Source organism: Mesocricetus auratus, unplaced genomic scaffold (assembly GCF_017639785.1).
Source record: "Mesocricetus auratus isolate SY011 unplaced genomic scaffold, BCM_Maur_2.0 Super-Scaffold_100004, whole genome shotgun sequence".
Taxonomy (NCBI): domain Eukaryota; kingdom Metazoa; phylum Chordata; class Mammalia; order Rodentia; family Cricetidae; genus Mesocricetus; species Mesocricetus auratus.
In genome coordinates, this window is record NW_024429189.1 from 37,669,538 (window position 1) to 37,686,726 (window position 17,189).

The 17,189-nt window shown below is 43.0% G+C and overlaps 1 protein-coding gene across 2 annotated transcripts in view; it reads left to right on the forward strand.

Moving 5' to 3' along the window:
* Cers6 (ceramide synthase 6) overlaps positions 1-17,189 on the forward strand; it is a 251,537-nt gene that overhangs the window by 226,848 nt on the left and 7,500 nt on the right. Inside the window, exons 9-10 of one of the 2 annotated variants that reach the window (XM_040745501.1) lie at positions 15,680-15,836; positions 16,582-16,605. In XM_040745501.1, the coding sequence (XP_040601435.1) occupies positions 15,680-15,836; positions 16,582-16,605 (181 nt within the window). The remainder of the gene's footprint in view (positions 1-15,679; positions 15,837-16,581; positions 16,606-17,189) is intronic. The other variant, XM_040745502.1, reaches the window with a different exon arrangement.

Consider the following 17,189-nt stretch of genomic DNA (forward strand, 5'->3'; position numbering starts at 1 on the left):
AAAGACTACAGTGCCAGGGACTGCGTTGCCGTCTGTGTGGCTCTGAGTTTGGAAGACAAGTTAAGTGAGAACTAGGAAAGAGCAAAGGATTCACATTCCCCAGCTCAGAGTTAAGCAAAATGGGCAGTTAGAGTCCCCCAACCTTAGTTTTTATTTGCTGTCATTTTGTACTGTTGTTAAATTTTATTCCTGCTAAGCATGAATAATTACATCTCCATTAAATGTTATATGATGCAAATGATGACACTGTCCCGCGTGGTAAGAAAAGGATGCTGAAGAAGAGAAAGGTGACAGAATCAAACTTTGAAGGGCTGTGCCTTCAGCTCCAGGTCCAAGTCAGAGCTGAGTTTGAAACGTTGAGTGTATCAGAAGAGGAGCAAGGGAAAATGAGTCCTGTCCTTTTCCAGAGGTTAGGTGCATTGGGTACACAATGAGAGAAAATGCCATAGGTTTTTCACGATGTGCACGTTGTTCAAAACTCTTCACCCAGCATTAGCTCTCAGCAGATAAAAGGAAGCCTTTGTCAAACACAACTTGAAGAAAATCCAGAAAGAAACCTTTGCTTTCTTTTGTTTGTTTGTTTGTTTTGTTTTTAACTCTCTGTAGCCCTTGAAATTCTGCGTTGTCGGCAGAATCAGAAAATATTAACACCATTCTAGTTATGGAAAAGTTTTTGCTTTATTCTAAAAGTATTTGTAAGTTTACAATTTTGGAAGGTGGGCACGTGTCACTCTGCTACAGTGCAATGAGTGCTGTAAAGTTCCATCCCCCACCATTGGATCCAGCCAGCCAGCTTGTGCCAAGCCCCAGCCTCCGCTCGCCTGAGGAGTGTCTTTGAAGCTGCCATCTGAAGTCTGGGCCTGTTCACCTGCTGGGTACTTAGTGGTCTTCTTGGAGTTAAGCACCAACTCTGAGATTGTTCATGACCGTAGTCTAATTCTAAACATACTCAACAGCCTCATCGTGCCAGCCACAAGCTTTCACTGCTCACGTTGTCTTCCTGTTTCCCATCATTAGGAGCAATGTCTCCTAGGAGACTTGGTGTGTATTACATACAGGGCCTGCTCTGGGTGGAGTTGACGGATTAGGGCAAAGTGTACTAGACAGCACATGGACCAGTGGCTTTGGGAAAGTTCATAGTGCATGTAGCCACAGTAATAGAGGGGGCTGTGGAAAAGAGATTGGGACATAAAGGGTGATGATGGCTTAAGTGATTTTTGAGGACAGAGGCCATTAATGGAGGTAAAAGAAGTGGTAGTTAGACTTTGGGTAAGCTCTGTGTGTGTTTGAGTCCTGGCTCTGTCACCCCTTCCGCACTAGAATCACCTACTACTCACTCTAGCCTTGCCTTGTTTATCTGCAGAACTTGGGGGTAAAAGTAGTGTATCCCTGAAGTTCCAGTGGTTAATGATACATCTGGCAGACGCAGTGGGGGTGGAGTTGGGGATGTACCAGGACTAGGGCTAACTATGAATTCGGCTGTGGAGGTGCTTCATAAATGCTCAGAAGGAATGCAAAGTTGGCAGTTTATATGTGAATTTACAGCCTTAAGAAAGTGGGAACCAAGGTGGAGAATCATCAAACAACCTTGGCTGTGGGGTTGAGTGTGGAGGTAAGAAGGCAGTAGACTATGAATAAAGGGAATGTTGTTCTGTGCCACAGGCAGGCATGCTTCAAGGCTGCGCCACTCACATGCCCTTCTGCGCGCATTTGAAACACAGCAACAGCATTCTAAGGACTGACCCTTGCTGCAAGGGTCATGCAAATAACCCAGAAGCCCCCACCCATGGTGTGAAATTAGCCTCTGAAAATATCAACGTAGATTTCATTCCCAAGAAGGAGGACATTTTGGCTGCTCTGTGGTTCTCAGGGGCTCAACTACTCAGAAAAAGGAAAAGTGAGCTTCGATTTGACTCTCATTTGTCTTACTCTGCAGAGGAAGAACAGCCACGGTGGGTAATGATAAAAATGTGCTGTGTTGGGATTTTGTTGGTGTTGCGATTTACTTTGCTGCCTGTTACACTGTAGGCTTTAAACAGCTTCCAGTCACTTTGTGTTAGCCTCAACATGAAATTCCATCTCCGTTACTACCTACCATTCTTATAACTATTTCCAGGATCCAAACTTTCCCATTATTTTTTTTTCTGTTGTATGTCTAATGCTCTCCCTAAAACTAGTCTTGGTGGTTAGCAGGCGTAAGGCGGTTGTCACAGTACAATGCACTGGAAAATCATGCCTGAAGTAGAAACGCTGCATTGAAGTATAAGGAGTAGGCCTGCTTAGTTCTGCATTTAACGTTCTGAGTGTCCAGCAAGGATGTTCTGTGGGCCACTATGAGGGTATGTCTCCTCTGTTCATTTTCTTACGATGAAAACTAACCACAAATCTCGCCATCATCAGCTCCTGGTGTTTTAAGAGCCTTGGCAAATCTCCCAGTGCACATGGTCATTTCAGTCTTAGAGTTTGTGTTTCATGGCACTAGCAGTGAGATCCTGGACCAATACCTAAAGTGAAATAGGCATACATGAAAAGGCAGGTCACAGACACAGAGCATGCAGAAGAGCATTGAACCCACCTGGGAATTGTTTTAAAGTTCCAGTACCCAGACTATGCCTGGGATTGTGAGATTGTACCTAGCCCCACCAATGGGAATGGCCTCACCTAGCCTCGCTATAGAAAGAAGGTGGATACCCAGGAGGAAGAGAGGTGCTGATGTGGAGTTATAGAACAACAGACTAGGGACCTTGTGTAAAGTGTTTGAGGTTCATTTTAATTGCAGCTGTCAGTCATTAGCAAATTAGTTCTAGCCATCATGATTTTCCTTTGACACCTTGGTTGACATTCTCTGGAATGAAAGTATTTTAGATAATGAAGTTATAGTTTGGGGAAGAGTCTTACACTATATAGGACCTGTTCTGACCTTCCCAGGAGAAGGAGAGTAATTTATATGGAACATGGGGGGTGTGTCTTAATTTATACAGGTTTTTTTTTTGTTTTCTTTTTTAATGCAAGAAGCAAAAGTAGTGAGTTAGGAACCTTTTAAGCATTCTAAATATAAAAAATCAACATGAGTAGGGAATGATGACAAAAAAAACTGTATTCTCAGCAATTGAGAGAGTCCAGTGGATCCTGAGTTCAAGGTCAGCCTGGGCTACATTGGAAATCCTATCTCTAAAGAAAAGAAAAGAACATTGTAATCTATTCTTATACAACCTTCTCTAGTAATTTGAAAATAATGAACCTATGCCATAGTTTGGGAAACCTGATGGTATTGAACAAACCTAAATGGGTAACCTATATAACTGGAAGACCCATATTTTTATGGATTATTTGTTACAGTGCCAACAGCTGACTGTTGAGTTAAATTGATCACCTTCCTTAAAGAGAAAAGGGATTAAGGATGTGGTTGTAGTATGGCTGCCTAAGGTATTTATTTGCCTTCGGGCACAGGCAAGTACTGTACATAGAACACTGATCTCTCTTTAGCAACACAAATGGTAAATAGCCCAAGTCTTTAAAATAGGAATTCTGAACCATAAAACCATTAACATAGGCTAAGTGTGCCAGGGATACCTTTACAAGGCCTTGCCTGGAGATGGACTTTGTTCCATGAAAAACAAACAGAACTTTGTAGGGGTTGTCACCTGCTTGTTTAAAATCACTTTCACCATGAGCTGCCTGCAGGCAAAGGTGAGGATACCACTGTCCCCTCTTCCTTGAGGGGGGGGGGTCTCTTGATCTGCTGCTTTGGAGTCCCCCTCACTATACCAGGCTTTACTTCTGAGTGAGTTCTTCAAGACCCCGGAAGTTTCAGCAAGAGCTTGGGATGTCCCTGTAGAGGAGGATGGGAAGGAACTGGAGAGAGAGGGTGGCCAAGTGCTCCAAGCGATCTGTAAGCACGGGCGGTGCTGAGACAGTGGGGACACTATGGTCTTCAAAGGGCAGGGTGGGACTAAACCTTTGAACAGAACTGGTAACACACACAGACATTAGAAGACCCAAATCATCACCGTATCTCTACTGAGAGAGCAGGAGTAGACGAATAGAAAGTTATTCACAACTGCTATTCAAACATTCAGGTTGTAGAGCTGGCTCAGCCAGTAAAAAGCACTTGTCTGACAACCCGAGTTCAAGTCCCTGTGACAATTAGTGGCAGAAAAAAATAACCAACTTCACAAAGTTGTCCTCTGACTTCTACACATGCTCTGTTGCATGCATGTGTGCACGCCAGTACAGGCACCCACACGCCAACACATGCACACTGTACTAAATATAATAAAAATTTAGATTTAAAAATGTGAATGGGAAGCAGAGAGCAAAAGGAAGAAAAGCTTGCTTAATAGAGGTGATTCCCAAACTTGTTTATATACTGAAATTGGCTGGGAATTGTTTTAAAGCTCCAGTGCCCAGGCTATCCTCCAGATTATGAATGTGTACTCTCTGGAAACGGGTCAGACATCATGGGTTCGATGCTGGTAGGTGATTCAAATGGCAAGGTGGGGGGAAAAACTGTCCTGTTTAGGTGGCTTTTTGAAGACTAAGGCACGTAACCAGATTTCAGACTTCTTCAGAGAGAGGAAAGTTAAACGTTACAGAGAAAGGCACTGTTACCATTCAAAACTGATTTTATCGTCTCAGTAGACATGTTGCATAGTATCGGGTATCCTAAACTGGCACTAGCAGCCCATTTTAACCCAGGAAATTTTTGCGTGACTAAAGGTGTATAAAATAGGTCTGCATCTCCAACATTTACTGATGATAAAGCATAAAGAAATTGATTTTAAAGTAGTTCTTTGGAATACATGTAGCTCTGTGATCTGGTAAAGATCAGAACAAATGTGCACACTAACGGAATGCATACACTTGTATGTTTTTGCATACAGAACCAAGTCTTGACTAGACGCTTAGTATTGTAGGCTGTAGATCATGCTCTATGTGCCCCAGAATTTATGGATGCTCTGGTTTTATATTTTCAGTGATGAAAACACTATTTCATATCAATGTGTGGAAAAAGCAGCAGAAGTATGTTTAGGGCCATTCTAGAAATTGTTAAAAATTCTGTCCTGATCCCAAGACAAATGCATTTAATTTTTTTTCAGTGAAACACGCATCAACAAGTGAAACACTAGCTTTTAAAATCAAACCTATATGGGGGCTGGAAAGTTGGCTCAGCAGTTAAGAGTACGTGTTGCTCTTGCAAGGGCCCAGGTTCAATTCCCAGGACCTATAGAACAGCTCGCAACTTCATATAACACTGGATCCGGGGAACCTAATTTCTACCCTCTTCTAATCTCCTTGAACACTGTAGTGCACATGCACACACACACAGGCAAAACACTCACACACATCAAATAAATCTTCAAATTTTTAAATAATAACAAAATGAGATATTCTAATGTGATACAACCCGTTGTAAATTTGATATTTACATGCTGAAGAATGACAGCCCTGTTTTCCGTAATTGAATCATTATGTTTATATATAAGCAGAGAGCTTTCTTTGTATAATAAAGTCCCTGCAGCTGATAGTGTACGGTATTCTCCAGTCTGAGCTGAGGGGTTGCAACAGTGCTCTGTAACACTGTGTGCATATGGTGACATGTTGTGAGTTCAGAACCAAGGCTGCAGTAAAGTCATGCCATGAAACACAGCCAAATACAGACAGAAACAGCTCCTGATTATTACACATTTGGTTTGTTGTTGTTTGTTTTGTTTTGGGGGTCTTTTCATAGTCAGTTAGAAGCCCTCACATGAGGTCATGACCCACAATTTGAGAAGCTGTGATTTATTATACAGACTTCAAAAATCTCATGTATATTTATCAACTAATCAAGAAGGTTTTTTTTTAAGAAAATAATTATAGAGCATGTGTTGTATGCCTAAGTCCAGGTTCTTAGTGTGGACAATGGAAGATCTGGGGCAGGAGCACAATGGAAACATGCACCATATGACTAAATGCTTGTCTTATAATTCAGACTGTCAGATACAATAAGTCTCATAAGATCTTTTCTTTTCCCGTGACCAATATGTTGACTATTTTAAACAAATGGTATTACTTCAAATTAATACAACCATTGGCTCACCTGTTGCCCACACAGTGCAACTGCACTACTGAGGAGGACTTTAGGAGGGATTAATACACAGTTCCATACTCAAGAGTTTGCAAATGCATGTAAGGCAACCAGATGAGCACAGGAATACTGATGTAGAATGTCTTAAGTATAAGCAAGGGCTTGTGCTGGCTAGGAGAACAAAGAGCATCCACAAGGATTTGTGAGCAGCTCAACAGGGACCCTCAAGCCTGTATTGGAAGCAGAATGTAGCTTGGCATCTCTTGATGGAAAGTTTGCCTTGTGAGAAGTTTGAACTCATAGGAGGAAAAAACAAACAAAACAAAAATCTGCAATGGCTTGGAAATGAGTGTGTAAGTGGACTGAATTATGACAAGGTGTGTCCCGTAGTATCAAGTTACAGACTCTGTGTCACAGTCTTGCATACTGACTTAAAATTAGATACAGTAACATAAGAATCTGTGGCTAATAGCTTCCAGTTTTGTCAGACTGAACAGCAATATGAGGAGCGGACTGTGGGTTCTGAGCTCTGGGGCTGAGTCATGCCTAGCCAGCCCTTTGCTTTCCTTGTCAATACGGAAGTTGCAGATGCCCTGACAAGGGGCTTGGTGGGGCAACTGCACCATGGTTAAGCTGAGTTTTTGCTAGAAATCCCTGTAACTGCTGTGATCTGCTGAAAGCTAACTACCCTGCCGTCAGAGTGCTGGAGCCAGAGGTAGGAAAAGCATTGTTCTTGTAAATAGAACATTTGCCCTAGTCCTTGAGTGTTTCATGAGTTTCTCCTAAAAGTGTGTCTTTATCCTTCCCTTCTTTGTTTGCTTTCTTACTTTACTCACACAAAACAAAGCCTGTGCTTTCTTCTTGGCCTCCGTAGGGTGAATACAAAGTACCAATGAGTCACCTAAGAGTAAAGCATTTGTCCATTTGGAAAATTTTTGCATGAAGAAAACAATCAGTACACCTGGAACTAGTTGTCACGAAGCTCTTTATGTTGTCACCTAAGGCATCTTTAATAATCACATTGCCTTAGGCCTTTGCCTTACAGATGAGGGAACTCGAGTTTGTAAAAGAATGGTAAGGCACCCATTTGGCAAATACAAGCTCTGAGCCTAGAACACAGTGTTTTGACTCCTAGTCGAAAAGTAATGTGCAAACTGTCAGCTCTTTTCTGAGCAAGCCCACATCTGCCCACACTCCCAAACACGCCTATTGTACTCTACAGCAATTATTCCAATAGTTAACACCACTTCAGTTATTTTTTCCAGAATACTGTCTTTGCTTGTCAATTGCCTTGTTATTATTCAATGCAGTTTTTCATGTCTTATTTTTCTTTCAAAGTTGTAAACCCTTAAAAAGGCAATTTTTCATATCAAAATATGTTTGTTATTCTAGAGTTTTAGGTTTGGTTTATGTTTTCCTCTTAGTTTTTGAGCATCTCACAATTCTGTTCTGTTTGTTTTTTATTGTTGGTGGTGGTGGTTTTGTTTTGTTTTTTTGAGACAGGGTTTCTCTGTATTATTTTGGAGCCTGTCCTAGAACTCACTCTGTAGACCATGCTGGTCTCAAACTCACAGAGATCCACCTGCCTCTGCCTCCCAATGCTGGGATTAAAGGCGTGTGCCACCAACGCCTGACTCACAATTCTGTTTTATCAAGAAGTTAAGTCTTTGTTAAAAAAAAAAGTTAATCATATCTCTCTTGCCAAGCAAAAAGCAATAGAAAATAAGATACAGAGTATACTCCTCAAGATAGAGTCTAACAACATGGCTGTTCACTGTAGCAGCATTTCCAAGATTTTCAGAGATGTTTCTCTAAGGTAAAACATAGATTTATATACTAGAAATCTTAAATAAAAACGGAGGAAATGTTACACAGAGAGAGACGGGGATATACAGATATCTGATAGGTATATGTGTATATGTCGGGGAGAACACTGCCTACAAGAATATTTATAGCCTAGGTGCCTAGATTAAAGTCAGTTGCCCCCCTCTTTCCTGCCCACACTACCTGCAGATGTAAGGAGGTGGTTTGGGGAAGTTGGGCCATGTCAGGATAGGTACCCTAGAACAAGGGCTCATAAGCCAGGTCAGAGTTTTGTGTGGAAATACTGTGTGAGATATTGAGTCAGAAACTGGAAGTACCAAGGATCAGAGTCTCGGAGCCAAGAAGACATGTGGCATGAGGCAGGAAGGGGCTAGGAGCTGCACTCAGTCTTAGCTGTCACCATGCTAGCTGAGTGAACTTGGATTTCCTGAGGGCCCTATGTCATGTACACCAGAGAATATATTTGTTACATTTATTATATACTTCGTAAGCGATATATATCCAGTTTTCTAAAATTTTCAGTGATTTCACATCAGCCTCCTAATGGTTTAGTAACCCTTATCCAAAATGTTAGTAACCAGATGTTTCAGATTTCCAAATTTGCATAAACTTCATAGCTGAACCTCTCTAATCTCAAAATTCAGAATGCTCCAAAACCTGAAACTTTTTGTATATAATGGTGGTGGTCAAAAAGTTTTGATTTCTGGGCATTTTTGATTCCTGATGATTCAAAACGGGGTTGCTCAACAAGTAGCTTCTATGCTGTTTTAGGAAATCATTTCCCTCCTTGAGATGATCAGGGTATCTCACCTCCAGCTCTCTGTGAGGCCCCATGCTAGGGCCAACATGTTACCTTCAATACCCACACGGTTTTTAAAGGGAGTGCTAATTCTCTTCAAGCATGTCAAAACAAAACAAAAAACTAGGTAGAATTTGATCCCTGAACAATTAGTACAGAGACAGGACCCTACAGGAGAACTTGGGATTTGGTTACAGCCCTGTAAACCCCAGAAGGCTAACACAAAAAGATCATACATTTAAGATCTGCTTGAACTACACTGCAAGACCCTGTTTCTGAAGGAACGAGTCCCCAATGTCTCTTCTCTCCTTTCCCCGTGGCCACAGGAGTAAGCCTCATGTGCTTCTCTCCACAGACCCCTGATGTCAAGGAAATTGGCAGTATATGTAAGCCTCCACCCTTCCAAAGAGAAAACCAAAGTAAGCAGCAGAGGGCTGACATGCCTGTCTTCTGAACTGAACTTAGAAAGAGAGAGGTCTTTGATTTTTTTACATCGTTAATATTTCATCTATGTCAGGGTGGTAGTGAAAGGCATTACTCCATTTTCAGTAGTAGAGGTAATTACCTTGGGATTTAAAGGTTAAATGAATGGGTCAAGGTGGGGGAACCAATTAAATTAAGCCCACTCTGGTCATTTAGGCAGGAACAAACCAGAATATGACTATTAGAAACTAGAGTATGAGACCAAGGGCTGTCTCTGAAAGCCAGAGCAATAACAGGCAAAGATGTTCAGCCCGCATCCCACGCAGCAGCTCCCTGTGTGTACCGCCTCTGCCAGAGAGTGGCGATGGCTTGGCTCTGAGCACAAGCAAGGGCAAGGAACTAGAAGCAGAGGAGAGCTGGGGGCATGAGTGAGCAAGGGCCTGGGGGCCCAGTGCAGTATATGGGCCATTCAGATCTCGGCTCTCTCCACCTCCCAAGCCCAACCTTGGGCATGCTAGTTACATTCTCTGGGCTTCAATGTCCTGTCTGGAAAAATAGAGATAGCAGTACTTACTGCAGGAGGAAAATGAGAATTTACCCTAAAACCTTTCATGAGAATTAAATGAGCTCATGTGTGACGCTGAGCCTGGTTTCTAATGTACAAGTTTTGATAAATATTGACTCTTGTACTTATGAGGATTCAAACCATATAGAGTTCTCATGGGGATATTGAAAGGCTAAAATCCAATATTGTACATAACATATTTGACTACATAGCAATATTAATTACTCAATGAAGAACTGTTAATAAAGGAAGGAGTGAAAGTCAGCTTTGCCAACAGGGAAGCATCAACAAACTACACAGGGGTGAAAACAGGCCTGCTCCAGTCGTGCTGAAAGGCCCAACATGGCTAGGGAGATGAGGAACACAGGAAGGAGACAGAGTTGAGAAAACCCTCTGCCCCAGCTAAGAAGTCACCAGTCACAAACTCACTGAGATATGAGAAGAGACCAGTTCTTCAGTCCAGCCAGGGTCTGACTAAAGTCAGTCTGTTGGACGGAAGTGTCTGATTGGTAAAAGGTGGGGATAGAATCACTACATCCATTTCTAAATGAAAGAGAGGTGGTTGGCAGAGGTTCAAGTTCAGATTCCTGTCAGGGATAAAGAAATCACATCCGTGTTTGCCACAGACTGACAAGCAAGGGGAACAGCTGTCCAAGGCGGTCAGGCATCCGACCCCCAAGCTGCCCTCCCAAGACAAAACCCTTGCTGACTGCACCAGCTGCATGGAGAAGTCTAAGCTGTGAGTGGGGTGCCCTGTTAAGGAAGTAATCACACTCATACCTTTCAGTCCTGTTGAAGTTGGGAATGCCCAACGTTAAACTAGGTTAGAGTTAGGCCTGGAGTTATTATGGGTGGGAGGGGCTGACGGAGGAAGGAAAGGAGGGAGGGATTGAGAGAAAGAGACAATTAAGAATCTGGCCTTCAGATTTTCAGCACCTGTAGTTTCCAGTCAATATAATTTTTAATGCATGCTTGTTAGCAACCGCTTTACACCGTGTAACATGCCAGCTAGTTAAGTGGCTGGCACATTTACATCAGAGAAAAAAAGCAAAGCATAATGTAAACTGAATTCTCTTTGGAAATCTGATGTCAAGACCATGCATAAGGGCTGAAGTAGGGAACCCTAATGTTGACCATGGGGACATTCCGCCTTTCAGAGTGTCTTCTCTGGCATGTGGCCTTCTTTGGGATGACACTCTGTCTCTGTCTCCTAGAGAATAAATCTGGACTCTCTTTGGATGTTCAGTGTGGGCCTGATTAATGCTAACGGTTCTCAGTAGAAATCATTCTAGAAAACTCAAGGCCCACCATAGAACTCCCTGGTGGGAATAGAGAAGAGACAGGGCAGAGAATGTTTTCCATAACTAGGGACCACAGTTTCACCCAAGACATCCACCCAGCACTGGGGACATAGCTCAGCAGTTGAGTGGCTGCCTGCCAGGTAGGAAGTCCTGGGTTCAGCCCCCAGCACTGAGAAATAAACTATCTGTGATATTTGTGCAGTAGGACCTCCTGGGCTGCCTTTAATCTGTCCATTACCATTTGTGTCCCTACGTTCACATCCCTGGGGTACTCCAAAAACATGATGGATGACACTGAATATGTGAGAGTTTACCTAACTATATGTAATAAAGATAGGAAACTTAAATTTGTACTTGTAAGTCACTATAGGAATGAAATACATAGACATTTCATTCTTATATTAGGTGACACTGTTAGATGAGATGTCTGTGGGCGTTTCTCCAAGTCCCCCAGAATCCCAGCGAAAAGAAAGAAAGCAGACTGCTTTAAGTTGTATTGGTATTCTAGATGCTAATGAAAATAGCAGTAAATGTTTCGTCAAAATAAGATTGTTCTGTAGATTCTTTGCTCAACAACAAAAACATTGTAAACTTTTCTCCAGGAATATAAGCATTCAGCCACCACATTCTATGTATCTATTTCAAAATCAAGTTTAAGATAAAGTGTCCATAAGAGGTAAAACTAGAGTAGAAATCACTGTAGGGCAAAGCGAATTATATTCTTATGATTCATTAAAATCTGTTAAAATAACACACCCCAGCCAAGCAGATGTGTGGTCAACAGTACATCTGCTTATCTCTAGGGAATTGCGTGGGCTCCTTGCAGACACCTGTTCAGGCAGACCTATATAGACCTATGTAGGAAGAGGCTTACACAAGAACTCCTTCTTGCCGGGCGTTGGTGGCGCACGCCTTTAATCCCAGCACTCGGGAGGCAGAGGCAGGCGGATCTCTGTGAGTTCGAGACCAGCCTGGTCTACAAGAGCTAGTTCCAGAACAGCTTCCAAAGCCACAGAGAAACCCTGCCTCGAAAAAGCAAAAAAAAAAAAAAAAAAAACACTCCTTCTTCCCATTGATTGATGAGACTTTTAGAAGGAAGGGTGCCACCTAGAGATCAAGGGTTGCCAGTGCTGGGTTTGGCGGAATAATTCCATGGGCTCATGCATCGTGTGTGCCTGATGTGCCACCTAGTGGTCAAGTGAGCCTAATCATAGCGAAATAAATAAATGAAACAGAAAGGTCTGTGCCTGGCTGATCCTTGTTTCCCCATACTCTCCCCTTGTTAGACAGCAGGAGAGGTTTGCTGCTACTTGGGAAAGAACTATTATGTGGGAAAGAAAACTATTATTTTCCCAGAGTTAATACATTGACCAGAGATGGGGCTGGGGGGGCGGGAAGGGGCAGGGAGGGAATACCCTGATACCACTGCAGTAATTACACAGAAAGACAAGAAATTGCAAGTTGATAGCGTTCATGCGTGTTTTGTTTGACACGGAGAATTCTCTCCATTCCATTTTATAGGCATAGGATTCACAGCTACAGTATAGTGCACAGCCCTCCAGGGTACAGCTTGCCGCATGTACACATTTGTACATTTTATGTATTCATAACCCATACAGTCACTACCCAGATGAGGACATGAAAGTTTCCAGGATCCCATCAACCTCCGTCTTCCCCTGCCCTGACCAGTCCTAACTGAGAGGAGAGACAGCTACACTTCTGGAATCTGTCACCATGGGCTTATAATGGCACCATCACAGTCCATATTCCTAGGCCTAACCTTTCTGAAAAACTAAGGTCCTGTCATCACCATTTTAATAGCTTGTCCAAACAGGGGGGCCATTTGCTCAGAACAGTCTAGCTTTGCTACTTTTCGGTGTCCAGGTGTCATACATTAGCTGTCTCTGGTGCCCTCGCTTACCAAGCTCCCGTGGAGCTGTATTGTGATTGTATTTTCCCAAGTGTCTCTGCAAGCCACGGAGTCAACTTTCAGATAAATCACAGTATCTTTGAGTGGCATCTCTGAGACGCCAGTGGCTGTCACAGCAAAGCTGATGCAATTCTAATGTAGCTTTTCTGAAATTAATGAGTGCCGTGTCACCAGCCACTGCTCAAATTAAGCCATGTGCGACATTGGTGAGACAGGCTCCCAGCCTGCAGCCAGGCGGATGCTACTGCACGCTGCACAGCGCGATGCAGTTGGTGTGGATGTCTATGCAGACCCAGTGAAACTGAGTGTCGGGGTGTAGACGTGTGTGTCAAGAGGCAGGGCCAGCTCTGTAATCAGAGTATTGTGATCATTCCAGACGTTGCTCGTGCTTGTTCACTTGGCTGCTAGATAAACCAACTCGAAAGTCATTCAGCAAACATGCTACTGCCAGGGGTTCTGAATGCAGCTGCAAATAAAAAAACGTAAGGCGTGCGGACCCCTCCCCCACGGCCGTGGCACTGAAGCCTTCTTTAGACCTGATGGTCTCTGGTCTGCAAAGGGGCATTTCAAGAGACCAGAGCCACTTAGCACAAACAAGGAAAGCACTATAGAGATTATTTATCTCAATGTACTCTTTCTCAGAAATCACTAGTATTTTTAAAAAAAAATCATTTGTTATAAATTTAGAAAAATCGAAGAATGTCAAGAAAATATCAAATTCTATGAGCCACCAAAGGGAATCCCATGAACTTTAATATTCTCTCTCCCTCCTTCCTTCTGTCCCTCCCTCTGTCCCTTCCTTCCTCCCCCCATGACTTTTTCCTCCATCATTAGAAGTTCTTGAAGTATCTTTCAGGGCAGGGAAGTTCTGAACTGTTCTGTGGAGATAATTGGCGTGACAAGATTAAAGGCAGAGCATTAGACACTGTGTAGTCCAGAGTAAGTTGTTGAAACTGGGAGTGGGGAGCACACTTAGGTCTATTTTGCATTCTTTTTCCCTTGAACTCTTATGTTACTTGTGACAGTAAGTTCCCTGTTGTAAAGAGCATTTTTTAAACCTCTCTGAAAACAGTCATCATGCTGTTTATTTAAATTCCCTGTATATTTTCCTTCAGGCCTTGTGTGAGTGGCTCCTACCTTAAATCCAGGTGCAGTCCACCCCCTTAGCCATTTCATGCCTGCCCCTGTAGCCCCACCTGTACAGTCTGACTGGTCCCAAGCAAAATGCTGCCATTGTGAGTGATGAAAATACAGCCCAGTGACAACTGAGAGAAGGGAAGTAGGAGTGGCCCCAAAGTCATGTGAGGAAGCAGGGCATCATGTGACTCTGTGACAGCCTTAGGCATCCAGATGACTTGTCAATCTCCAATGCCTTGAGAGCAGCACAGGCCAATCAGGGCAGAGTCCTGGAACCAGGCTGTTCCGTGTGGCTGCCCCCTGCTGGGTCTTGTGGAAGATTATAGAGCCAATTACCCTTTGTTTTTTCCTAACACAAGTACTTATTCCAACACACTTTTAAAACCAAAAGCATTCGCCGGGCATTGGTGGCGCACGCCCTTAATCCCAGCACTCGGGAGGCAGAAGCAGGCAGATCTCTGTGAGTTTGAGGCCAGCCTGGTCTACAGAGTAAGTTCCAGGACAGCCTCCAAAACAATACAGAGAAACCCTGTCTCAAAGAAACAAACAAACAAACTAAAAGCATTCATTATAGTCTCATAATTTTTTGTAAAAACAAGCCTTTCAAATACTGATATCAAGGCATCACTTTCAAATGATGTCTTTCAGTTGTCAGTTCTTTCCCAGGGGAAGGATTAGAAAATTAAGAGCCCTCTAATGGAGCCCCAAGCAGATGCAATCCTGGATGGCTCTCATGCATATTCTAATTGCTGCTGTGTGCAGCATGTGGTCTGCACTGGACTAGTGTTTAAGAGTTCACCTTATTTTTTATTTCTTGACATATAATATTGGGTAGCATTCTTCACACTACAGAAAGCAACTTGGAAGACAATGTAGGCCTTTTAAATTCGTTGTTAGATAATTATATCCAAAAGAGGACTGAAACTCACAGAGGAAGCAATGAATGGCAAAGTGAAGGAGAGATCAGTGGAATTCAGGAATTTCGCTTCTATGTGTAGAGCCAAAAGACGTATGCTAGAACAGATACTGTATGAGCCCAAACTCTGACAAGCAATACTTACAATAGCCAAAGGATGGGAGCAAAGCCAGGTGTCTGCTGGTGAAATACAAAGTGTGGTACGTACATATTCTTCAATAGGAAAGAAATCCTTCTCCTTGGTGCAAAGTGAATAAACCTTGACAGAAGGAGCCAATAACCGCTTCTTCATGATTCCACAAACAGACCCTAATAGCTCAGCTCACAGAGGCAGAAAATAGAGTAGAAGTTTCCTGGGACAGAAGGTCGAGAACTACTGTTTAATGGGTCCAGAGTCTCCGTTTTTTCAAGTGTTCCACAGGTCAGTGATGGCGGTTGTTAGGCAGTAATGTGGATTTTCACAATGCCAGTGAAGTACACAGTGTTTTAAACAGCAAGGAGCTCAAAATACGCTGCTCAGGATAGAATGGCTGCAGCTCATACCATCAGGGCACTGTTGCAAGAGACGAGTACCTGCTTAACTTCCAGGCTGTCTCCCCAGGAAGGGAGGGGCAGTGGGGGAGGCTGCTGACCTTGCGCTCCGTGGACTCACTAGGACTCCTTCAGAACGGAAAGAAACGCTGTGTTCAGTAATGGCTTTTTTCTCCTCCTCAGGGTGTTAAATACCACACTGTTTGAAAGTTGGGAGATCGTCGGACCTTACCCTTCCTGGTGGGTTTTTAACCTGTTGCTGTTGCTATTACAAGGGCTGAACTGCTTCTGGTCTTACATGATTGTAAAAATAGCTTGCAAAGCTGTTTCAAAAGGCAAGGTAAGCTAAAACTCACTTTCTCCAATATGTCCCAGAAATGTCAGGGTATTTTTGGCTCCTTTGAAATCACTTATTTCTGATTTCATCAAAATCAGTGTTATTCCTTCCAAAACCACCCTGAAACACAAACCAAATTATTTTCTTCCCATTAGTTCATTTTTTAAAAAGTTTCTCTGTTGCTTTGGGCATGATGACACCCAGCATTTACAATTTTAGACTTAATGATGACATACTATTTGCTGTGGATCTTTTCCCACTCTCTCTCCCTCGGACTTTCTCTGATTGTTTATAGTAAGCAGAAATTTAATTTAATAATTTGTTTTAAGGATTTCTTGGTGTCCAGCCGGCATTGGTGGCACATGCCTTTAATCCCAGCACTTGGGAGGCAGAGGCAGGCGGATCTCTGTGAGGTTGAAGCCAACCTGGTCTCCAGAGCGAGTTCCAGGACAGGCTCCAAAGCAATACAGAGAAATCCTGTTTCAAAAAAAAAAAAGAAAGAAAAGGATTGGTTGGTGTCATGTGCACATTTCTAAGCGGGCCTTTCTCTCAAATGGAAGAATAAATACATTCATGACTTCTCCAACAAAACTGACTTGTCTCTGTTTTAAAATGGAATCATGGGCCTGGCTTAAATAAATCTTCCTGAGCTCCAGCCCCTTTAACTACAGCAGTGACATTTCCAGATCTTTCTCCATGATGTTTTCTTACTTCATTTTTTGTTCTCTTCCTCCTGCCACCCTGGAAGGCTGGGAAGTGGAACCCTTTACATGTAAGTCTCCTGCCTTCTCTCTTCCTGTCCTGGGTACATTTGCCTGCTGGAGGGGCGCTTAGGGGCTCTGTCCCATGCATTGTCTTCCATCTAACCTGCTGGTCCTCTGGAAGCTTTGTGGCAGTTGTAGTTTCCATAACTGCAAAAGGCACCAGGGAGAGTTCTGCCATTGTCCCTTTATATGAGTGTGTAAATCTTGCTGGTCCAACAGGAAGGAAGGTATTTTTTCTATTGGAGCCTACCATGTTGTCTAAGAGACTGAAACAGATCATGTGAAGTGAGAGAAACAAAACTAGTTGATACGTGTGGTGCAGAAAGGAGGCCTGGGCTACAGATGCCCTGATCTTCAGAAAACAGAGGGTGCCACTTGACCCCTGTCCTCAGAGGTCCATAGACTTCACTCCTTCCTCAGGAGACATCTGGGAAACTTGTCATGATCTATGAAGCCAGTCCTCAGCATCACCACCTATATAAATCCAAAATATCTTGATCAACTAATTTCTTAAGAGATAAAGTTAATTTTTCCCTGTGACTTATGTTTCAAAAGAACTCATGCTTCTTTTGAATTTGTTCCTGTCCTCATT